This window comes from Condylura cristata, unplaced genomic scaffold, assembly GCF_000260355.1.
Source record: "Condylura cristata isolate star-nosed mole 26May11 unplaced genomic scaffold, ConCri1.0 scaffold00011, whole genome shotgun sequence".
NCBI lineage: Eukaryota > Metazoa > Chordata > Mammalia > Eulipotyphla > Talpidae > Condylura > Condylura cristata.
This window is the reverse complement of record NW_004567112.1, coordinates 23,906,079-23,931,193: the sequence shown is the minus strand read 5'-3', so window position 1 is coordinate 23,931,193 and position 25,115 is coordinate 23,906,079. Positions and strand designations below refer to the sequence as shown.

General features: G+C 36.4%; 1 protein-coding gene across 3 annotated transcripts in view; it reads left to right on the top strand.

Annotated features, from left to right (window-relative positions):
- Window positions 1–25,115, top strand: part of PCGF5 (polycomb group ring finger 5) — a 53,293-nt gene that overhangs the window by 8,716 nt on the left and 19,462 nt on the right. For all 3 annotated transcript variants that reach the window (XM_012723946.1, XM_004680633.2, XM_012723945.1), the window contains exons 2-6: window positions 1,624–1,918; window positions 12,378–12,474; window positions 18,216–18,271; window positions 18,359–18,418; window positions 20,615–20,763. In XM_012723946.1, coding sequence (XP_012579400.1) covers window positions 1,807–1,918; window positions 12,378–12,474; window positions 18,216–18,271; window positions 18,359–18,418; window positions 20,615–20,763 — 474 coding nt within the window. In that variant the 5' untranslated portion in view covers window positions 1,624–1,806. The remainder of the gene's footprint in view (window positions 1–1,623; window positions 1,919–12,377; window positions 12,475–18,215; window positions 18,272–18,358; window positions 18,419–20,614; window positions 20,764–25,115) is intronic.

The window sequence follows — 25,115 nt, the reverse complement described above, 5'->3', positions numbered from 1 at the left end:
GCACCTGCGAGGCGGGCGGGGCGGACTTGCGCTCGGACCGCCCAGGGCCGGCCGCTGGGTCCCGCTGGCGGACGCGGAAAAAGTTCCCTCCCGCCCCCACCCGTCGCTGCTGGTACATGCTTCCTTTAACTGTCTTGGTGACAAGGCTCGGCGGCTTACTGTCCTCACCCCACCCCATATCCAGACCGAGCGTTTCTTCTCTCAGAGGACTTTGTCTTTGGAGTTTCAGGGCAAACCTGTGGGAAAGGCAGAGGCCCTGCACAGATATATTAACGTGTCTTGCAGTCACGCAGGGCTGAGGTTCTGAACGCGACCCCATGTTTGTTATTTGTGATCTCTTTTTGTTACACTCTGAACACGAATTCCGAGCCGATGGATAGGATGATTACACCCAGAACTTACTCTGTATGCAGTGTAATAATACTGCTTTATGCTTCCTTACCTGTGTGCTAAGTTAAAATAGGAGAAAAGTTCCTGTTCATAGAACTAACTTAGGAATCCAACACCTTCTTCCATGTTGTCTTTTCTAAGAGGACATAGTTGCTAAGAACCCTTTAAAAAACTTTTTTGTTTGTTAACTTATCTGCAAGCTAACCTTTCTAAACACTTGGGAGAAACTTAATGACATTCAGGTTTTACAGTGTGCCACCATTGTGTGTATTCTCTCGTTTCTTATCACACTACAAGACTGGTACTTTTTTTTTTTTCATTTTAGAGTTAAGAAACAGGGTGGGAAGAGGATAAGTATCATTGCCCATTTCAGCCATTTACTAAATGCTGCCTGTTTCTGTCAAAAGATTTTGAGGTCTAATGGAGGTGTTAATGAATGTAACTATACATCAAAGTAAAAGGAAAATGTATCAGGACAAGAAAGGGTTAAACACCAGGGAGAGATTACACTGAGGATAGCTTTGGAAAAGGGTTTAACTGTATCCTTAGGGTGTATCCTAGGATCTAGACTCAGAGGAGGATGGGCTTGTTGAATAAAGGGCTACAGGAGACAGCTGGAGAGTGGTGCCTTCCCTTTGCTGGAAGGAAAGTGTTAGAAAGGATGTCAAGGCCAGCCTGTGGAGGGTCTCATTTGACACGCTGAGAAATTCAAATGTTTTTCTGTTTGTAAAGAGACATGAGGGTTCTCCCCAAAGTGATAGAATAAATTAAACCTGGTAGTAGAACATAAGATGGGTTGCAGGTGGGAAGGCATTATACAGGTAGATTGACAGTGGGTGAAATGGAAAAGACATCAAACTTGACCTGACTGGATGTGAGGCACAAAGAAGAAATGAGGAGCACACTGATAATGTGCTGCATTTTTTGACTATTTCAGCTTGTATTTGGCAAGAACTCCTAATAGCAGTCAAGCAGATAGTTAAAATGCATTGCTGAAAAAGATGTCAAAACAGGTAGCTAAGTCTTCTATGCCATCTGTATAGAGGTGAAGCATCAGAATTGGATGAACTTGTCATTATTCCGAATTAAATTCTAGGTTTACAAGTTAATATTTCAATGAGGGAAATGTTCTGTTCACCTGTTTGCACAATTTGAATGTAATATACAAATAATATTTATACAGTATAAGAAATTTAATACTGTCTTATCTTTTTTAAATGGTCATGGAAACAGATATGGAAAAGCGGATCAACCAAAAGGAGTGATGACCATCAATCTCTTGATAAATCCGGATGATAGTTTCCATGCCTCAGGACGTCCAGTTGGGTACTTCACACCAATTCCTGGGATCGGACTTTCATCCACTTAATACCCCTCTTTGCTTGTACTGCTAAAAGCCTTCCTAACTAATCACGAATGGCTACTCAAAGGAAACACTTGGTGAAAGATTTCAATCCTTACATCACCTGCTATATCTGCAAAGGGTATCTTATCAAGCCAACCACAGTGACGGAATGTCTCCATACCTGTAAGTATTTTATGTCAGGTATGGGAAGTTGTAAATTATACTTGTGCTTTTTAAACTGCCACATTTTGGGTTTTATCTAGATTTTAATATTTTAAAAAGTGAGTATTCCAGAAATTATCTTGACTTTGAATTTGTCATTGGGCTCTTAGTGGCATGGATTTTCTTCTTGTATTAAATCAATAGATAAACTTATCTAAAAGTCATAAATTCTAAAATTTATGATTTTATTGTTTGCATATTATTGTTTGTGTTTTTTAAAACGTTTAGATTTTTATTTTTAAAAATTACCCTAAAGGAATTAATCTCCTCAGGTTTTGTTTTGGGTAGGATAGGCATGATTTAATTCATTGTCTTATTAAGAAATCAAATAATCTAATACATCTGAAACGTTGTACTCTTTGTACTGCATTAGGGTCACCTGGTACTTGTTACAAATGCAAATCATGGGGCCCTGCCCCAGGATTTTTGAATTAGAAACTAGGGATGGGCCCAGCACAATGTTTAACAAGCTCTCCAGGTAATTCTCAAGCATGCTCACGTTTGAGATTCACTGTTGTAATACTTGCCTATGGAAATACTAAATTGTTTCTTCTATGTCCCAGAGAATAAGAAAAGGCATTTTTCTAGCATTTATACCAGGATTCACTTGCTTTTGTGTTTTAGCCAGCATAAATTTTTTCCCATTTCAAGTGAAGTGAGTCTAGTAATGAATGCATGTTACATGCACCAAGGAGGATATTTTGTATACTTTATTTCAAGGCTTTACTGTAGTCTTGAAGTAGCTTGGTGTGATTGTGGGGCAAGAGAGTGTAAGAGGTTGTTTTCCATTTTGTGGAAACTAATGTTAAGTAACTTACCCAGTCTCACAGCTAATGAGTGTTAGACCTGTATTCAATTCCAAAGCTCATGCCCTTTCTAAGATAACATGGTATCTTTTTTAAAATGTTATACCTTTCAAATTCTTTTTTGTTGACCTGACTAATTATATTCCAGTAGTTTTAAACATGGTGCACAAAGAATCATCTGGAAATGGGTAAAATGGCAAATTGTTTGTTATATGTATTTCACTAGAAAAAACCATTCACCGAGAAAGCTATTTAAACATTCCCAGCCCAGAACTCCAGCTTGAGAAATTTGGTGGGTCCTTTGATGGACTTCTGTATTTTCAAAAATCTCTCCAAGTGATATTGGATTAGTTAGCAAAACTGAACTGTCTTGTAGTATTTTACTGTTGCTTGCTGTCATTATTCAACTTGGACAATTTATCAGTTAAATTGTCATGGAACTGACTGTCAGGCACCACTCTAGGCACAAAGTATACCACAGTGAACAAGGGAGTTAAAAAAAAATCTCAGCTCTCAGTAAGTTTATATTCTAGTAGTAGAAACTAACAATACTAAATATGTTGGATAATGATCAATGCTTTTGCGATGAGGAGTGAAGTACTGTAGATAAGAGAGGTGGGGTATGGGTCAGCCTCAGTTTGCAGTTATTTGAACAGAAACTTGAGGGGCTTAAACCCTGTGGATATATGAAAAAAGCATTCTGTCCAGAAGGAAAAACAAGTACATAGACCTTCAGGTAGAAATGTGGTTGGCAGATTTTGGAATAGCAAATCATTTAGAATCCTTTTGATGCAGGTCAGTTGGAAGATTATGAGCCTACCGCATGGTAATGGGATGTGGGGCCAAGCAAGCAGAAGTGTGATTGAATTGTGGCTCTTGATTGGAGATTAAACCAATAGGGTGTGGCTACTCTAGAGTGGGGACTTTAACTTCCATTTTCATGTTTTCCACTGCTCCAAACATAGTACCTGGACATAGTTCACACTGGTTTTATTTTGCTTTGTTTTTATATTTGGATTTTCCCACAAAATACTGCCAAATCTGGAAGATGTAATGGAAGCACAGATTCTCCAATTTCTATTTGTATACGATAGATTTTAGACCTTCTGGAACAAAATTTTCTTTGAGGCATATTAGATGTAGTAAAATTAGATGTAGTAAAAAATGACACGTTTGCTACTTAAAATCTGTCAAACAGACCTTTGCTTAAACCAAGAAGAACTGTCTACCCAGTGTTTGATTCTACCTTTTTCTTTTTTAATATGAACCCAATTACTCTAAGACTTCAATTATCTATACTGATAATCTCCCAAACTTTATTTCTGGCATAGTCCTTTCTTCTATGCTTCAAAATCCTCCAGAATGTTCACTGGGTTGTCCCAAAGTCACATAATATGACTTTGAAGCTCCATGTACATGAAAATGAATGAATAGTGTGCTAAGCAAAAAATGTACTCCACACTTGATTCCTTACCCTCACTAACAAAATGGAGACAAAGTCCTGCCTGATTTACTGTTTCTCAAATCCATTCCTTCACTTTTACCTGGTGTCTGTTTATTCAGGCCCTCAGTTGCTTGCTAAACTGTAGCAAAGAGGTGATCATTTAAAAAGAGTTTATCTTCATTGTACCCCATAATTTCCTAGGGTTATGTTTCTGCTCAGGATAAATTAAAGCCACTTAGCTGTGAATAAGTTCTGCCTTTATTCTCCTCCCCTATCCACCTACCACACATATACATACACATAACTGGTTCAGCTGCAGCTGTGGTTGAAATGTACTTCTCTTATATGGCTGGTTAGCATTCTGTACCCCTCCTTTAAAACTCAGCTCTTTCAAGATATATGAAGCACCTATTACCACAGAGATTTGGGTTAAATATATCCTTAGTATGGTAATTTGTGTTTAATAAAAATCTTACATGAATAAATAGTAAATGAGTTACTTATTTCATTTTGTGTATATCCTTTCAAAGTTGCATATGCTTAAAAGCATGTAGGCATTGTCTGTTAGGAATTACAAATTTTAAAAATTGTCCTAGAATATAGGTAAGAGCCTTGTAGGTCTTAGATTGGAAGAGAAAGAGGAAGATGTGCTATACTGGGACTGTAGATTAAGGGATGATCTAACTCTTAAATATCAGGGTCCTGGAAAATTTTTTGAGGTTGCTTACAGTGTCCTTGTTGGTGTTTGGATAGGTTAGTGACTTGAAAGATTTTTCACTTGATTTAAGAACAAAGGAGCATTGTTACAGCAGCTCAAATTTAAGGAATACAGTACAATGGTTCTTTACTATTTTATAGTTAGAAAACACTTAAAGAATCTAATGGTTCTTCTCTCAGAAAAAAAAGCAGCTTTTTTTGGAAAAACAAGACAGGAAAGCTGCTTCTTCCTGCCCATTTGGAGATAAGGCAGTAACCGCTTAACTAAGAATGAAGTTTTTGGAAGAGCACATTGTTGTACTTAAACATTTAACTATACAAAGAAAGGACTAGTTAGTAATTTAATGCATTTGATGTGATGGGTAAAGGACTTGGTGATTTTATGTGGTACTCTGTCAGAGTGAAGGAAAAACTTGTTCAAAAACAAATTTTACCATGTTATGACTAAGTATAAATATAGAAGAATTTAAAATATTGAGCATCAACATATCAAAGAATTCGCTATATTTTAAAAGTCATTGTGACATACACTTACTTGTTAGTCAATATGTAGACTAGCACTATCTACCAGCAGTAATATCTAAAAACTTGTTAGAAGTACAGATTCTTTGACCCTACCATACACCTATTGAATCAGAATTTGTGGAGGATGCCTGTAGTCCATGTACTAGGAAGCTTTCTAGTGATTCTGTGGTACGAGACAATTGGAGAAGCACTGCTGTGGACCAGATATTTTAATAATAACATCTTTTGGATATTTTTGTACTTTAAATCATAGTCATTAAAATAACTGCTCATAAAAGTTTAAAATAATAACTGTTATTCATTGACTGTCTTATGGGGCCCTGATCTTTACATTTGTTATCTTACAGACTCCTTCTAGTTGGGTAATATTGTCTAATCTTTCAACAGGTGATTATTAGTACTTTAGTTGTTTAGTTGTACTTTAGTTGTCTACATTGGTAGACATAGTCTGTGCAAGAGATTTGCAAGATGAGAACTTCATCCCTAGTTATGTTTTCTCAGAAATAAGAGAAAAGATCCAGTAGCATAGCTAACATGCTAGAGGTAGCTTCTGAATCCTGAATATCTGACACACGCACAGGAAGTCCTTGGGACCATTTCAATGGAGTGAGCAGTAACAAAGAAAAGTCTGGATAGGTGTGACAGGATGGAAATATCTTTAGTTCCTGATTTGATCTTTGTAGTCTATGTAATTATTTCACTTCACTAAAGGTAAAGGATGAGAAGAAAAGAGTTAAAGTGAGTAAAGAGAAGTTGAATATGGAATAATAGCTGACAACAGAGCAGTAGGATCATCAGTTTGAATGTTTTTGTCGTGGGGGAAAAATGTTTTAATATTAGTGAGCATCTTTGATAAATAGCTAAACATTAGTGTAGTTCTGGAGCAAGGGGATCTAGTGCACAGAACAAAGATTGACTGCAGATAGGTACACAGAAGTTCTGGAAACAAGGGGGTACAAAGGGTGCTAGTTAGGGGATCGGTGTGGTAGTACAAATTCAGTGAAGAATGAGCACTGGAGGGGAGGGTGGGTTGGAGGGTTTTGAGGAGAAATGAGAAGAATAAATTATTGGTGAGGAGCATAATGAACTAGAGCTTTGAGTACAATTCCCTAGCAAATGGAAGACCCATTTGCCATGGATTTAGGATGAGAGATCTATCAGCATGGTATATATTTTCATCCCACAATGTTCAGCTGAGGAAGCAGAGTATGTCAGTGGATTTAGCCAGAGTTAATAGTTTAACAGAGCAAGTATCCTGGGCCGGTGAGGCGATGCTGGAATTGTATTAAACATACAAACTTAAGAAAGGAACTTTGTAATACAGAAATGTTACTCAATCTTGGACTTTCCACCCCAGAAAAAGAACTATCAAAGGTGAAAAGATGGGCCATTCCCATTTAGGTGAAGTAGTATATGTAAATACACTTGAATTGCAAGACTGTCTGTAAGGCAGGCATAGTTAGAGAATTAAAACTAACAATAATGGACAGTTCAAGTTCCAATAGCAAGATAACTTGTTTTTAGAAATGGTTGTATCAAACTAATCCTAATCTGATGTCATTCATTACTTGATTACTGATTTTCCTTGTAATTTTATGCTTACCCAGTGATCTGATTTATAGTGATAGCTCACATTTATTGAGTATTTACAATTATCAGACACTTGTTTATACATGTTACAAGAACTCAAGAATTTACATGAGATAAGTGCTCTGATCTCCCTTGAACATATAAACCATAAAGTCAGTTTGTCTAATGGAATACCTGGGATTCAGAATTAGGCGGTCTAGCTCAGAGTTATCTTGTTTCTTGAACAACTATATTGTTTTTTCTTGGCTTGTCAGGTACATCTGCATTACAGGAAAAGTGTCAATCGCATAGTATTATCCTATGACAATGTTATCCTACTAGTGAATAATAAAGTGATTTTTTTTTTTATAATTTGGCAAAGGGCCAAGCCTGGATTGGGGTAACATAACAGATGTACTGGCCAGTAAGGATTTTGTGGCCAGCTTCTGGCCTCTGTTGCTTGAGTTCCTAGTCATCTTTTGACTGCATCAGTGAGAGAATTTTGCAAAGTTAGTAGTCTTGGTGCTAATATCGGACAGACCCAGCAGCCCCTTTCCTAAATAGCTAGGATACAAAGAATGCACAAACACTAATTTAAAGGGATATGTGCACTGTTAAGTTCCTTGTTATGGAATAGCCAAGTTATGGAAACAATCTAAGTGCTCAAGGACGAGTGAATGGATAAAGATGTGGTATAGCCACATGATATACTAGCCTGCTATAAAAACAGAAAAAGATAAAATCTTGCCATTTGTGACATGGATGGGTAATATTGAGGGGATTATACTAAATGAAATAAGTCAGATGGATAAAGACAAAAACTAGATGATTTCACTTGTGGGGAATATAAGGAAACAAAGCAAACCAAACAAACCCTTGTAATGTTACTGTAGAACTGAGGCTACCTCAAGAGGGAGAGTGGCTGCTGAGCAGCAAAGGGGGTAGGGACCCCAATGGGTTATGGTGGAGGTAATTTTGGTACTTTGGTGGTAGGTGTAGTATGATAACATGCATTTAAATAATTTTGAATTTTAAACCCTAAAACATATACATACAGTGCTTTAGACCAAGATTACCCCAATAAAAATAATTTAAAAAGAAAAGCTGATTTAGTTGGGAATAGAGCCCATGAATCTATTCTTGTGGTAGGCCTACCTGGTGGTATAAGGGGTTAAGTCTGGGTAATATGAAGCAATCTGCAGCCTGTGCAGCATGAGTTTTATCCCCAGCCAGGTAGCTGACCCACATGGCACAGCAGACAGACCTCTCCTGTCTCCCCCACTGCACCCCTCAGCAGTGTTTGTCGGTCCGTCTGTGTTTCCCTCAGTCTCTGGTGGATCCTCTCAGCCAGCCCCCTATACATCTCAGCTCTTGTATGCATAAATAAATGTTCCCTATCTAAATCTGAGAACCCCTGCTTGAGATCACATAACTATTTTCTTAAAATAACCTAGTTCAAGTCCAGTAAATGGTAATAGAATTTTATGTGGTAAGCTTTAGGCAGAAGTTTGTACTTGTGGTTAAATATAAAGATCAGTTTTAAATATGAAATCTTTATTGCAAGGTACCAAATGTCAATGACTTTTAAGATGCTTTGCATAGTGATTTGGATTTTATGCCTGGGGCTATACAGAGATGGAAGCCCTCTTTGCTGCACAGCTAAGAATTGCCTGTTCCTGCCTAACAGTCCTACTACCTTCATTTGCCAAGGAGGTGATACAGTCCATGTTATAATCCTGACAGATTCCTGTGCCTGATACTTGGGTAATGCCCACTAAATGTTAGTATTCATTTCTATTTAATTTTTTTTTCAACTGGGAATATATATCATAGCCTAATGTCCTCTTTGACCCAGGTGTTTTGCATATGTCCATAGAGTGGTTGGTGAGACCAGACTCTAGTTCATCCCTGTACACAGTCCTAACTGCAGACTGGGATCTTAACATTCTTGAATGAGTTGAGTCAGCCAGTATTTAAATAGTTAGAAAGCTTGACAGTAAATGTTTAAGATACTTAAAAAAATGTGTTTTATAGTAAGTATAAATCAAATCAATTTTGTAGTGACAAACTTTCTGAGCATCTAAGAGAGCAAAACCTTGTTTGACTTTTTTCAGTTGCATTGAACTTCTGATTTGAACTTCCTCAGTTTCAAATTTGTATAAGGTTGTGTTTCATTTAATAACTTTTTTTTAACATGTGGGAGATACACTTTTTTTTTTAGGAATAAAAGTTGCTTAAAAGGTTATTTTGTATAAAATATTTATTGAAAAGGAGGTCAATTCTATAAATACTGATATATGTAGGGCTCTCAAATCAAGGGGAAAGCCATTCTTTATATGTGTATATTTTTACATCATTATTCATTTTTGTATAATATTTCCCTTGTCTCAGGTGTAATCCCCATAAATTCCCACCACAAATTCGCCCATTGAACCATCATCATAGTCTCTTGTACTCTTTCTGCCCCTGTTTTGATCCTTCTCCCTCCCTCTTTCTTGCAGAATCTCTGATTTATAATTTCCTACCAGTTTTGTTATTTACTTATTACTAATTTTTTTCCTGACCTCTTACTTGTTTCCCCTTTATTCCTCCTGTAGTTGAAACCATCAGATATTTTTCTCTTTCCTTCTGGCTTATTGCACTGGGCATAATCCATTCCACCTGTTTTCATGTTGCTGTGAATGGTGCGTTTATCCTTTTTGGTTGCCGAATAGTATTCCATTGTGTTATATACCACATCTTGATCTAGTCATCTATTTTGGGGCACTTGGTTTTTTCCACTATTTTTTGGTAAGATTTAAAAAAAAAATTTTAAAGTTTGATTTCACATCAGAAAATCTAGATTTAAGTCTCTATGCTACCATTCATCAAGGTAAGCAGGTTACCAAACTTGGGGAGATCTCTTTTTATCTGCAGAAGTGGAATATGATAATGTTTTAAATATTGATGTAAAGCAATTCACTTCTTTGAGGGGGGTTTTGTCTCCCTCTGAACAGAGCTGTTCACTAGAAATAAAATGTGAGCCACATGCACGATTTTAAATATTCCGGTGTTCACACTGTTCGTGTGCAGAAGTGATGGGCATCTCCAAACCTTCACACTCTGAAGAGGTTCTGTCATGTACTGCATCAAAATAAAACATACTCTCAGTGAAAGAACTTTAATAGGCTAGCGTACATAGAGAAGAAGGAGTAATAGTTTCCCAGTAAAACATCCAAAGGTAGCTATCTTTTTGTGGGTAAATTCCTTTACACGGTTGACCCAAAGCAAGGCTGCTGAAGCCAGAAAACTTACCATAAGTCTAAGGCATCCTCTGTTAGGGAACCATAAGAAAGAGGCAGAAGAGTCCAGTCTTGGATGAAGGGAAAGAAAACAGTACAAATTAAGGTGGTGGCTACCATTTTTATCCTCCCAATGGGACTCTAACCCGTGTCTCTTCTACATGTCTCGATTCCACGTTTTCTTCCATGTTCCCCTTGTCTCTGAGTAAGTCCAAGGCATGTCTTCTTCACGTCTCTCTGTTCCATGTTTCACTCCCACGTCGCCTTTAAAACTTCTCTCTGCTTAGTTCTACCCTTCATTATGTAGGGCAGGGAACATGGAACCTCTCCTTTTTAATGGAAGTCACACTAACAATATTTTTAAGAAGAAACAAATGGAATTAGTATATTTTATTAACCCATTATACAAAAATAGTATAATTTTCATGTCTAATATTAAACAATACTACTGTTTCATACCAAGTCTTTGAAATCTGGTGTGCATTTTACATTTACAGCACCTATCAGCTTGAATTAGGGACGTTTCAAGTGCTCAGGAGTCATATTTTACTAAAAGCTATCACATTTTACAGGTCTAGAATGTAGATTATAACTTCTCCATCAGGGCCTTGGGCACTAGTGCTGTCTTGTACACCTTTGATGAGTGAGCCTTATATTTCTTTCTTCAACTAAGACTTGTATCTTTGCCCTTGTTTAGGGATCCTCTCTACGCATAGTCTTTGCCTGACCCACATGAGGACAAGGTCAAACTCCAAGCATACCATGTGCCTCTCTGTTTGGCCAAGGTTGGCAAACAACTGGAATGCCTGAGCCCCTTCTGAAATGCAAGGATCAGGGCTCAGGGGCAAGGTCAGAGTCTCAGGACAGGACCACCATTTGTAATATCTCTTCATTCTTGTTCTTATCTACCCTTTTTTTTTTGCTTTCCCCACTTTTCAGAAGCTTATCTAGTATCCCTGGGAAAAGAGCAAATACCAGCACTCTTCTAATGGAATTCAGTCTCTTTGTTCTCCACTCAGTATAGTTTACAAGACATCCCTCTCTTTCCAAACATTATTTTGGACCATTCCTCTGGATCTGCTCCAGTCCTGCCCTAAACATTATTTTGATTTTTAAAAAGACATTTGGAATCTTTTAGGGGCCAAGAGGTTTGAGGAAAAAGGGATGTATATGTATCTTAACTGGTTTTTTTGTGTGTGTAAGTTTTCTGTTAATTATCTTTCATCCATATTTTGGAAAAATTAGTGAACCGATTACCCGAACAGCTGTGTAATGGTAAAAAGGTATCGAAACTGCAATTCATTCAACAAAAACACCCTATCAGCTGTTACCTTCAAAAGTCCAGTCCTGTCAGTGTCTAAAATAGCTGGCAGCTGCCAGCACACAACTCTCCACCTTTTTGTGTTTTGTAATGATCACTACTATCTAAAATTTTTTGTTTGCCTTTCCAAATAAGAGTACAAGCTCCATATGGGTGTGGACTTTTGTTCATCTCTGGATCCCCACCTCCTAGTATTGCTTTATGTAAAAACACCAATTTATATGAATAAATTACATGGTTTGTGAATATAACTAAGAAAAACCAATAAACATATAAATAAACAAATATACTTTTCATTTAGTGGAAGTAAGCTTATTTTGAGCTAGATATTTTTTGATGGTTATGATTTTAAGATTTTATAAAGTGTGCTTAAAGAATAGTACCTTACCTCTAGTAGTAATTTTTTTTTTAAAAGATTTTATTTATTTGTACATACAGAACTGGGGTACAGGCCAGAGGCTCAGGGGCGGTGAGAGGCTTCACCAGAGACAGAGTGGGGAGCAGAACAGTCAGATCGACGAAGTACACTGCTGAGGGGAGCAGCGGGCGGGTCAGGAGAGGTCTGCCACGCCATGTGGTCACCTCCGGGGCAGGCGGGAATCGAACTCATGCGGAAGTGGCTTTAGCTTCTCAGTGCAGTGCTTTAACCCGCTGCGCCACCAGGGAGGGCCACCTCTAGTAGTAATTTTAAGGGCTGTTTCTAATTGCATTTAGTTTGACCGTAGTTCAATTAACTCCCCATCTTCTTTCTTCTTAGTCTGTAAGACTTGTATTGTACAGCACTTTGAAGATAGCAATGACTGTCCAAGGTGTGGCAACCAAGTACATGAGACAAATCCCTTAGAAATGCTGAGGTAAGTGAAAATATTTAATAGTTCAACTAATTCAAGTAAATTAAATAAGTGGTTAGTAATTTTTATTACACGTCATATTTATATATTGGCACCTTGACCCAATTAAAACAGGTTTTATGAATTTTATAATTTTCATTTTCTTTTTAAGGAAATCTAAGAGAAATTAAAAAATAAGCCATGCATGTTAAATATTTAAGAAATATATTTCCAAATTAAAGATGGTAGAAATTAAAGATGGTAGCTCAGAATTACCTGTAGTTACTATCAGTGTCTATTGTACTTCTTTTTGAGCTACATGGTAGTGGCAAGAGGGCAGATCTAGTAGGGAAACTAATCTTGGTACTATTCATTGTTATTAATTTAGCATATACTTGAAAAGATTGTACATTCAGTAAAACATAAAGAATGACTTTAAATAATACATTTACTTAAGAATTTTATCATTTGTTTTTAAAGCTGGACGTAGTCTGTCAGCTCCTAATCCAAGCCCATTTTTCCGAACTAGAAAGTTGAAATTTATAGAAGTGACACGATTTGCCTGAAGTCTCAGCAAACTCTTGTCACTCCCTTGCTACAAGCCAGGCATTCTCACCACTAAACCTCTTCTCACCATTCCTACCATAGTTTTACTTCAGATCAACTATGTGCCATTTTTTTAAAAAGATTTATTTATTTATGCATACAGAACTGGGGTACAAGCCAGAGGTTCAGGGGCAGTGAGAGGATTCACCAGAGACAGAGTGGGGAATAGAACAGGCAGGTGGACTGAAATACACTGCTGAGGGGAGCAGAAGGTGAGAGAGGAGAGATCTGCCACATCATGTGGATCACCTCCAGGGCTGGGGATCAAACTTGCACTGAGGTGGCTGGGGCTAGCTTGCAGTGCTGTGTCCTAACCTGTTGCACCACCAGGGAGGGCCTTCAACTGTGTGCTTTTCGGTAAGAATACATCTAGAAGTAGAAGCCGATATTCTCCAGATAATATTCATGTCCATGTGCTATTCATGTCCATCATTTTATAAATTGGGGTTTGCAAGTCTTAGATTTCAGATATCTTCAATTTAATGCCTAAGAGATGAGTAGTTTGTCCACAGGTAAATGTCTAGTGGTTTTCAATTTGTGGTCCTCAAAACAGTATCTCTCAGGTTCCACCTCAGATTCAGAAACTGAGAGTGGAGCTGCCTTTAGTAGCCAAACCCTCAGGTGATTCTGACTTGTGCTAACCTTTGAGAGCCACTGGCCTAAGGAAGTCTTGAGCACGGCTTCTACTAGGTGGGTTTATGCTGGTGTTTCTTGAACAGGAGTGATTTTGCCCAAGTATACCCAGATATTGCCAGATTGTTTTTTACGACTTGGTGGGTGCTGCTAAGCATCCTATGACATCCCCAACCACCATCCCCAAATCACCTAGCTTATAATGGTAACCTTGATTTGAATAATTCAGAGGAGAACAAACTTTCCCTGATGATTAAAGTTTTCTCCCAATGATTTTATAAAAAATAAGTTATCAATTATCATCTGCTACTTTTTAAACTGTGGTTTGTATGAATTGTTTTGGTTTTGACTGTCTGATACTTGAAGGAATACAGTCACTATTTAATCAAATCTGATCCCTTGACTAAAGTTTGATATATATATTTTAGCTTTTTATTTGTAAATAGTTTAAAATTTACAAAAGGTCACCAAAATAAAAGTAGTACAGGAACACTTGTATTCTCTTTACCCAGATGCATCTATTAACATTTATCATGTACATGCTTGCTCACCCCTTTTTTTAACCATTTTAGGGTAAGTTACATACATCATTGACCCCTTACCTTAAAATACTTGATTGCATATTTCCTAAGACTAGAGATATTATCTATTATGATTATTGTATGATTAGATTACAATACTTTATTCTCCACATTCCTTTTGCATCACTTTCCTAAAAAACGCTAGGAGTATTAATAGGGAAATCTTTACCAAAGGATTCCCCCAGCTGGCTTTCTCTTACTAGCCCAACTGTTAGGTAAAATGGTGGTATAGGGTTTTGAAATGCCTTAGCTAATCATAATTTATCCCCCAGACTGGACATATTGCTCCTGAACATAAAGTGGATTAAAGCTTCTTTAGTAGATATCAGTGTCTGCTACACAAATAGCAACAGGTTTACTCCTGTGTGCCCTTTCCCAGGCTGTTAGAGGGTGTGCTGGATCTTTCTTTTCCCTTCCAAGAAAAAGGAAGGGAATGGAGCGTGGGAGAGAGGTGAAGGAGGAGGGTGGCTGTGCAGCAGGCTCCAGAACAGAGTCTGTGCAGGTGCTGTCTGTCAAGCAGCCATCAGTCAGTGTAGCTGCTGCACATATGGGGTGACGCTTGTGCTCCTGAGGAGCAGAGGTTCAGATTTTATTTAAATTAAAACCAGAAACAGTATTAGTATTTTCCCATTAAATGGGAATTTCTTATTAAATGAAAATTAATACAGAAATGTGTTGCTCAATACATTTTAATACATAAACAAAATTAATTAAAATTAATAGTACACAAAACAAAATTTTGTGTTACCTTGCCTACTGGTATATTTTAAAATATATATTTCAAATTACACATTTGACATTATATTCCTTTTGTACATCATTGATAGAATGGTAGGAGGAGGATGGAGAACTCTGAAAGGGAACCGCTGATTCAGCAAATATGTACTGCGTGCCTAAGATGTTCAGGCACCATTCCAGCTGTTTGAGGTCAGTTAGGGGGTAAGGTTGGTAAAGATTTTGACCTCGTGAAGTTAATATTTTCTCAAGGAGAAACATACAATAAGTCTTACATCAAATAATGTAACATGTTAGAAGGGAGAAAAGGAAGTGCCACAGTTGGAGTTATCAGAAGTGGGAGGGGAAGGACAGGTTGCAGTTTTAAATAGAATGATGAGTATAGGTCTCACTGAGTTTACCATGGATAAAATGGGGAAAGCATGCTTGTATCAGGTAGCAACCACTAGAAAGGGCCTAGACTGGGTGTATGTACACAGCTTGTTTGAGGAATAGCAGGGAAAGAGATTGATGATGAAGTTGGAGAGATAATGGGAATCTAGGGGCATTGTAGGCTGCTAGAAAAAGAACTGTCATTTACTTTGAGTGAAATGAGAAGCTACTGCAAAGTTCAGATTAGAGGAAATACAGTCTACCTTAGCTTAAAAAAATGGTCATTTTGATGATTGTGTTAAGAATATGCAGTGCATAAATAAGCAAGACAAGGGTAGAAGCAGGAATAACTTGGAAGGACATCACAGTGGTCCAGGTAAGAGATGGTAATAGTAGAAGGGGCAAAAAATGGTCATATCCTGCATATCTTTTGTAGGATAGCCAGTAAGATTTGATGATTCTGTTTTGAGAATATGGTAGATGAAGAAAGCAATTACTAACTCCAAGGAGAGAAAGAAGAATGAGGGGATATCTATGCTTTGATTATAGTGTATCTGTATATGTATTTATATAATAACAGTGTAAGTGTTGATTATTAATGAGACTATATGGAGAAGATGAAATTGGGGAAGTTTACGTTGGGAGCAAAGAGAGTGACAGGATGATATCAAAAATCTTTATTTTATATAAAAGGAAGTCAGAAAAATCTAGACAGCAAAAAACATGGCTTTGTTGTATTTTAAAGAAATATGAAAAAAATACTACTAGAAGAAATAGATTGGATTTGAAAGTAGCTGCCTCAGGTAGAAATGAGGAAGGTAGAACATGAGACTGTTGTATTTTAATGTTTTATGAGGAAGTTTAATTTATAAATCATACACATGTATTTCAAAAAAGCAAATATAAAGAATACTACTTTTTTAAAAAAAAAATACTATTGTGAAAACTGAATGACTTAGTAATTGGAGACTACAAAAAGAATATTTGAGCCAAAATAAAAGAGCATGAGGAGGTAAAGCAGACTGGAAAAAATAAGACATGCCTAGTGATAGGTGAATAAACTAGTAGATGAAAGAAGAGAGTCTATAACAGAACAGCACCATTTAAGACTTGTACGTTAGACTTAGGTTATATAAATTTATAGGCAGGTGTTGGGGAGAAATTAGTTCTTAAGCAAGTAAGGAATAATCAAATTAGTGCTTAAAGAAGATTCATATGATCATGTTAAATTAAAGGAAAATAACTATGCTGTCCTTCAAATAGTGGTAAATGAAGGAAAGGAAGGATGGAGGTATGGAAAAAAACTAGGGAGAAGAAAAACTGAGACTGAACATTAGTAGGACTTGGTAAGAAAATGTACTACTTGAGAGAGAGAACATTTCTAAATCTAAATTTTTTTATATAAAATGACGAGAAGTATTCTTTTGTTGAAGCTTATAGATGAGCCGGTCTTGACTAGTACAAAAGGAGATCCTTATGTTGGAACTTGAGCTCAGCAGAGAAAGAGTGTGTGTTGGATAAATCATGTGCTTACATGTTAATTTCAAAGTCACAAAAAGAAAAATCCAAGAAGTAGGAAATTGATAAGAAGGAAGTTTTAAGCCATTCAATATTTAGGCAGAGCAATATAGGAGAAAAATGACTTTGAAACCACTTGAAATTTTTTTAAGTTAATTTTTTTTTTTAAATCTCTTCACTTGGATTGTGAATGATCTTGGGAGTAGTGTAAAAATGCAAAATCCACACTATATGACAGAAATAATGCATACTTTCAAGTTGGAAGACAATAAATTTAGATTTGGATTTTTTCCCTCTAAACTAATTGAATGAAAGCCATGAAGAGTTTCACTCTTAAATTAACAGAAAAATCACCAAGATATATACATTGTTTTTTTTTTTATTGAATTTTATTGGTTCTCCATTCATTTACAAACTATTATTTCGGGAGTATTGCTTCATCACCCAGTATGGGTGTATTTTTACCGATCATATTGACCACTGTATCCATTTTTCCACCCCATTCCCCCTTCCCTTAGTATCTGCCGTATTTTTCGCAGAAACTTTGAGTTATTTCTGTTCTAGGAAGGTAAAATGACTGAATGTACTATATTTCTCAGAAGAGAGGAATGGAGGCTATTTCCTATACAGGAAAGAGTGTGGTAGAAATTGAGAGTACATATATCAGCTATTGCTAACATAGCAAACTCCCAGATGTTAAATTGATAAGCATCTGTCTTTCATTATTCTGTATGGTTCACAAATCTGGATGGGTTTGGTCCTGGGTAGGGTCACTAGACTCCAAATAGCTAGCTATCCTGCTGATCTTGGCTGGGTCCCATTAGATGCTGAGGGATGGATTGTCAGTGAACTAGTGTAAGATGATTTCAGCAGGACATCTCATCCTCCAGACCTCTACTCATGGTGGCAGGATTCTGAGAAAGAACCAGAGCACAAAAGCATGTATTGCCTCTAAGAACTTGGGCTGTGAACTAGGCAATGTCACTTGTGCCATTCCTAATGGCCTAAGCATATTTCAAGGCCAGCCTATATATTCTCAGGGTGGGAATAGAGTCTATATCTTAGTTGGTAGAGGAATTTGAAAGTTTATGTTCAGAGAGTATACATACAGAGAGGACTGGACACTGGGACCATTTTGTAATCACTGTGGCAAGCTTAAAATTAGGTACGTGCCATGTGCAACAGAATTTGGTAGTGTATGTATATGTTCTAAGTTTTATAATGCATGCATAAAAATGATACAGACCTCAACAGTATATTGGTTTTTGATGTCTTCATTGTTAGTATGTTTTGTTTTTTTTTTTTAACCCCTTTTCAAAGGTTGGACAATACATTAGAAGAAATTATATTTAAGCTGGTCCCTGGACTACGAGAACGTAAGTTGCCCTGTGGTCTCTTAGAAATTTCTATTGAAGATTTCATGATTGCTTCACTATTTCATACCTTTTTTCTTTTAAAATTAGAAGAACTTGAGCGTGAATCTGAATTTTGGAAGAAAAATAAGCCTCAAGAAAATGGACAAGGTAACTTCTCATCTGTAACTGTTAACATCTCACATTGGTCAGCTTTTTGTGAATCAAAGATCATATTTCTCTTGGACAGAATTCATGTACTCCCTTTTTTATATTATGAGCCAAGCTTTATTTATGAAACTTTTATAGCGAATAGGATATTTTATATAAGTGTGTAAATCTGCAGTCACTCCAGTTGAGGGTAATTGAAAATAGAAGAAATCTGACTTTTGAAAGAGAAGAGATAAAACATGACAACCAATTATAGCAGTGTTTATTGGAAAACTAAAACTGAAGAAATAGCCAGCTTTTAACTAAACAATGAGAGGTTTTTCTATTTTATGTGTTTATTTAAATAACAAAGAAATGAGATTTGACTGAGAGCCAGGAGGGGACCTTATTTTGCACTGATAATCTGGAGTGAAGTTTTCATAGATGTAGTTCAGATGATATATACCATGGATTTTGAAACCTATTCCTAGTTGCTCATGGAACTTTCTCCCTTAGCTATGCTAAGTGTTCATCATTGTCTTCTGGGTTGCTGAACACTCAGAAATCAATTTTTAATCATTTCAGCAAAGTGGCAAGCATTACTAGACAGAGAAAAGGCTTTTAGTTTTATCAGTCATACATCAGGAAAAAAAAAGTACAATAGACCTGAAGTTGTAAGAAAGTCATATCCTTCTGTTAAGATTTATTTGAATATGACATAAATACCAATGATATCTTTCAAGGATTTTTTAATAGGCTCTTGTTAGCTCAGTCTTCCACCTCTGGTTTACCCCTAAGATAATTGCATTGCTAATTATGCATCATTAAGATGGTTGAGAAAATTCTTTTAAATCTGTAAAATGGGGTTCATAGTTTTATTAGTTCAACTTAACTATAAGGGCTGGCTTTTTCTGGCAGGGTGGTTTGAGAATAATTTTGAACTATTGGAATGGAGTAGCAAGGAATTATTTTATTTTTAATCTGAAATAATAAAATGGACAAAGAAGCTAGCCTGCTCCCCCCCAAAAAAATTTTTTTTAACTTAAATACTAACGGCTGCTTTTTTACAGAAGGGTAAATTTCAGCTTAGACTAGTGCTGTAACGCACAGACAAGATTGCTAAGCATCTCTAGTTTTGGCTTCTATTCAAGGGAACAGGAATCCAGGGAGTATCATAAGGTATATTATTCTCTAGCTTACAGGTTGTGAAAAACTGCAGCCTACTTTGTATTTCTTTTTCCCATTTTTCCGCCCCTTTCAAAGTATTTAATAATATTTGATCTGTAGTTTGGGTGGAGAATTTGAATTTTCCTTTGTGTTGAGAATATGGTTCATAAAAACCACCTCTAAGTGTGTTCCATACACATATGGGAAGAATGCAGGAGAGAGAGAGACCCTACCTACCCTTTTGTGATAGAACTGTAATGCTTTTAGTAGTCACTGATGCAGAGCTAATTACAATTTTTCCTGGGCTTTTTTACATTAATGCTTCGTTGGATAACTTTCAAGTATCACCTTTGACATATTTTATCTGGAAGTCTTCTCTGAATCTCTGCTTCACCCCACAGTCTCAATTTATTGCCGCTCTTATATGTCCCCCACATAATTCATTTTACCTCTTATATCAGTCCCTTAACACAATTCTCCACTGTCTTCTTGTCTACCTCCTCCTGTATTCTCACCACTGTGAGAATGGTCACTGTAGTTTCTAGGGTGACGACACTTTTCAGTATTATTCTCTTAGGCCTAGTACAATGAATATCTAGCATAGAGGCATGAAAACTCAATAAAATAAAGTATGCAATTCAGGTTTATTTGATGGAATTTAAATTGTAACAGCTACATATGTGCTAAAAAGCTAACACATTCTACTCATTTAAATCACAAGCTGATTATATAAATGTCTAGTAACATTTAAATTTTGAGAACTTAGAATACTTTGTAGTTTAAGTGAGGACTTGGTTTTTAATTTGAATATATATATAATTTTATATCTTGTCTGCAGTTAGTGACTGGACCACTTACAAAGTAATTCTTTTTGTGTTACTAAGTCACTGATGTTTTTTAGAAATCCAGTGTTGAGCTGGTTAGAACATTTTGAAGGTACTAAAATTTTAAGCTGTTTTATCTCTGTTAAATACTTGTTGGCTTTTGATAATTACTGTATTGTCAATTAACTTTGAAGTCAACATAGTTATCATAGTTTTGTTTATACAGATGATACTTCAAAAGTTGACAAACCTAAAGTGGATGAAGAAGGTAATGAAAATCAAGATGATAAAGATTATCACAGAAGTGACCCACAAATTGCTATTTGTCTAGATTGTTTACGAAATAACGGACAATCGGGGGACAATGTAGTAAAGGTGAGTGGAAAAACACAGTTGCATTTTCTATTTTACAGTAAACCTGTTTTTTTGATGAGGTTTCCTAATGGCTCAAAATACTTGCTTTGAAAGTTTTCAAGTACAATGCCATTCTGTTAGTCCCCAAAGGCCAAGCAATTGCTTGCCACAGACACCTAGTTTTCAACACCTACAACTGAACTGTTCTGGGCCAATGCTACCACCTAGTGGCTTATGCAGAGAATCACACTTATATTCTCTTTTTGCCTCCTTTTATACCTTTGTTGGGAGTTCATAAACATTGCTTATCCGATTTATGTGTGGCAGCCAGCTCCATTAACTTCATGTCAGGCATTGGCTGTAATCCTTTTATTCATGCTCGTCTAACTTTCTCCTTTACTTTCACTCACAACTCAGAAAGAAAACCATCTCATGGGTAATACATTTTATGAATATTGTATATAGTTAGTTTTATAGTAAAATTGGATGTCATAATTACCTTTGGACTACCTTTAGGATCTCCATTTTCGAATCCTGTTTCCCTCTATATCCGTCTATTAATTAGGCCTTTATCTAAAGGATCTCTATAATACTTACATCCATTGTTTATTTTTTACATTTTTATTGGAAGCAATTTTCATTTTCATTATAAATGTTCAGTACTTATGTTTGTCCTAGCTAATGTCAGATGTTGAGATCATATTTCAGTCTATTTTCTTCACTTTGACATTACATTTTTCCTAACATTTACTGATTGCTGGAATATGAGCATACTGATTCAGTGAATACTGTTTCACTATATAGATGCTACGCAATAAAGACAATAAGGAAAAAACCATTATTCAAAGAGCTTTGGTTAGATCTGGTTTATACAATCAATTGTACTATAATAGGTTAATTGATTTAAAAGGGGTTGGGCAAACCATGTAATAAAATGGAACAATCTTTAGAAGTAGCATCTGAACACATTAATCCTTCCAGACGTCTCTGTAGTTTTTTATGTTCTGGTATATATACACAGAAACTGTCCTTTTTTAGTCTTCATCAGAGTTTGTAGTCACTGGCATTTCTCTCTCATTGCTAGCCCTCTTTTGGTAGGGGTTCTTCAGAGATTGTGGTCTTACTTTAGCACTGAAATTGATGAATTGTTATCTTGTAATGAAAGTTAAGTCAACGAAAAGGCTTAATAACTTTTCATAAATAAAGGTTATGGCTATTCTGCAGTATTTCTATTAAGGAAGTTATAAGTCACTGAATTTTAGAAATTCATCTGAAAATTAACTTCTATCCTTAGTACTCCTTTTTGACATCTTTGTTATTTTGCTATTCCAGTTGATCTTTACCCACTCACTCTTTTCTTTGTAGACTTCCTTCATCCTTGTGCCATCATTCTTAAAACAACTTTCATAGCTTCTATGACTTCTGCTATGCTACCCTGATTCTCACCTCTCTCTCTGGCCATTCCTACTGTCTCTACTTCTTCCTGTCTTCTACTTGATATTTGTGAGTATATCCTAACACCTGTTCTCCACTCAATTATTCTTTCTCTGGACTCATCCTAAGAAGTCGCTTCTACTTTTTGTGGGTTCACCTATGCAAAGAACATTTCAATTCCCTTTTCAACTTTGTCATCTTGCCGAAGTTGAACTGGTATGTTTCTGCCTTTTGAGTATCCCAGATAAGAGTTTCACTAACACCTGAAACTAACAGATTTAAAGAAAAATTCATTATGCTTCACTCCATTATTTCCCTCAGTCTAGTGCTACTTACCTCATACATTTTTGAAAGCCCTATCTTGAATATTTTCTGTAACCTTTAATTGTCCAGGACTGAGATCCATAACCTGAAAAATATACCAGGGTATAATAGTGAATACTATAGGCTCTATGGTCCATATGGTCTCTGTTACAACTACTTTTGCATTGTGGCACTAAAACAGTCATAGAAAATAACAGGCAGTGTTGTATTCCAATAAAAGTTTGCTTGTAAGAATAGGTGGCGACGTGTCTTGATGGTCATAGCCAACTTCTGGCCCAATAAATGTCAAGTCACAATTTCTTATGTTAGCATCTGAGGCCTTTTATTAATGCCCCTGTCTTGGTAAGCTGTTTTCCAATTTACTCAGTGAACCCTCCTCCTCTGAGGACAAATGATTATTGCTTTAATGTGAGTTGGCATATGTTAGCATTCAATAACTAACAAAGGGTTTGGATCTAGTACATAAAAAAGGCTTGTGTTAGTATTTAATACCCTCTGAAACAGAAGTCTTTTTTGGATGTTTGACCCTCTTTTTGCCACCCTAGTAAAGTGCTCTGAATTTCATAGTACCTGCTTAATTAGGGCTTAGTTTATTATCTTCTAAATCAGCATTTACTGTGTTCCTAGAGCTACCAAATATTGCCATTGTCTTTTATCTTATTTTGGTGTTTGTGTTATTAAAGCTAGATTATAGCCCATTTAAAGGTAGAGAATCTGTCTATGCTGCTTTGTAGTCCTCCAACCATCTTATTCCTCTACAGTAGTATGGAATTCTCAAATGTGGTGTTGGATGTATAGTTTATATAGTGAAAACTACTACCTTTGTAATTCAAAAGTCAATGTCAAGAACAGAAAGTCAGTGAAAACCGTACAGTAGGAACCTCTAAATTCACTATGAAAGCAGAGAAAACATTTTCAGAATAAAATTTTACAGAAATCTGATAACAAGGCTTTTGGCCTACTCTTGGTGATAAAAAAAAAAGCCACAAACTCATTTTTAAGATTTATACATACAGAACTGGGGTGCAGGGCAGTAATAGGATTCATCAGAGACAGAGTGGGGAGGAGAGCAGAGGGTAGGGTAGGAGAGGTCTGCCATGACATGGTCACTTCCGGAGCAGGCAGGAATCGAACTCATGCAGAAGTGGCTTTAGCTTCTTAGTGCTGTGCTTTAACCTGCTGCGCCACCAGGAAGGGCCCAAGTTTGTGGCATTTTAACTTGACTTAGTCCTCTGGGGTAGCCTTGAAAAATAATAGCCTACTTTCCCACTGAAGCTTTGTGATCACCAGAGTATGGAATTCTTTCAAAGCCTGACTGCCAAATAATTGTCCTTATTTTACATCTCTAGTATCTCCTGCAATACCCTACTTAAAAGGCTCTCTGTATTTAACATGACTTGGAGGTTGCCCAGTGGGGGGAAAAAGACCTCTGCAGGTCAGAGGGAGGATTGAGAAATGCTTGTCAAAACCAATTACAGATAAAGGAAAATATGCAGAATGAGATGTCTACTGACCCAAGTTTTAGGGGCTTTGAAAAGCTCAGCAAAGATGAGTAGGTTCTAAGCTCGGACCTTTGACTTTGAGACAGTATAGCAGGAATTGAGAATGAAGGCATATTCCCTCCTGAAGATAGAAAGTTAATGGTTCTCAGTTTAATCATAGCCTATAGGGTTCATACAGTATTATTCCTAACAGGCAAAAAGTAAAACAACCAACATGTCCATCAGTTGGTAAATGGGTAAACAAAATGTATCTTCCTGTTAGAATATTACTCAGCAGTAAACTGGAATGAAATACTGATTAAGGCTATGACATATACAGTGTGTAAGAATAGAATTTGTTGAGTTGCATCCATCTAACTTGCATATGGGATACTATTTGATTACAGATCTAGCCTTTAAGCTCTTCTAAAACAATGATAAAGGTTAACCACCTTAGAAGCAGGAAGATAATAAACTAAGCCCTAATTAAGCAGGTACTATGAAGTTCAGAGAAGGACTTTACTAGGTTGGCAAAAAAGAGGGACAAACATCCAAAAAAGACTGTTTCTGGCTTGCCTTGGGAGGAACAGGTTAGAAAGCAAGCAGCTCTTCTGTGAAAGAGAAATGTAACATTCTTTGAACACAAAACATATATATAACTTTAGTGTTCAAAGAATGTTAACATTTCTCTTATAGAATTACTCTTACATAATTCTTCAAATGTATGGGTACAACTGAAATGTTAATCTCAGGGCTTGTACAGCGCTTCTCAAGAAACTCCAAGGTTTACCAATAAATTATACTAGAATATTATTAGAGTAACATCAAATATTATGAAATCATAAATTCCAGAAACAGGCTTGCCTGGTTTTTAAAATCTCTTAACTCTTCGGACATCTCTATAATTATTAAGTTTCTGAAAGATTATGACTAGTGATAACATGGTCATTTTTGCAGATTCCTCCAAACAAAATTTTTTGCACATGAGAAAAGACTTAAGAGGGTCTTAACCTATGAAGTATTAACAACTTTGTATAAGTAGCTTGGGGTGGAAAATGGTATAGTTGAGATGAACAGATAACAGAAAACCAACCAACAGGTATATTTTTACTTCTGTTTTCATGCTGTGCACAT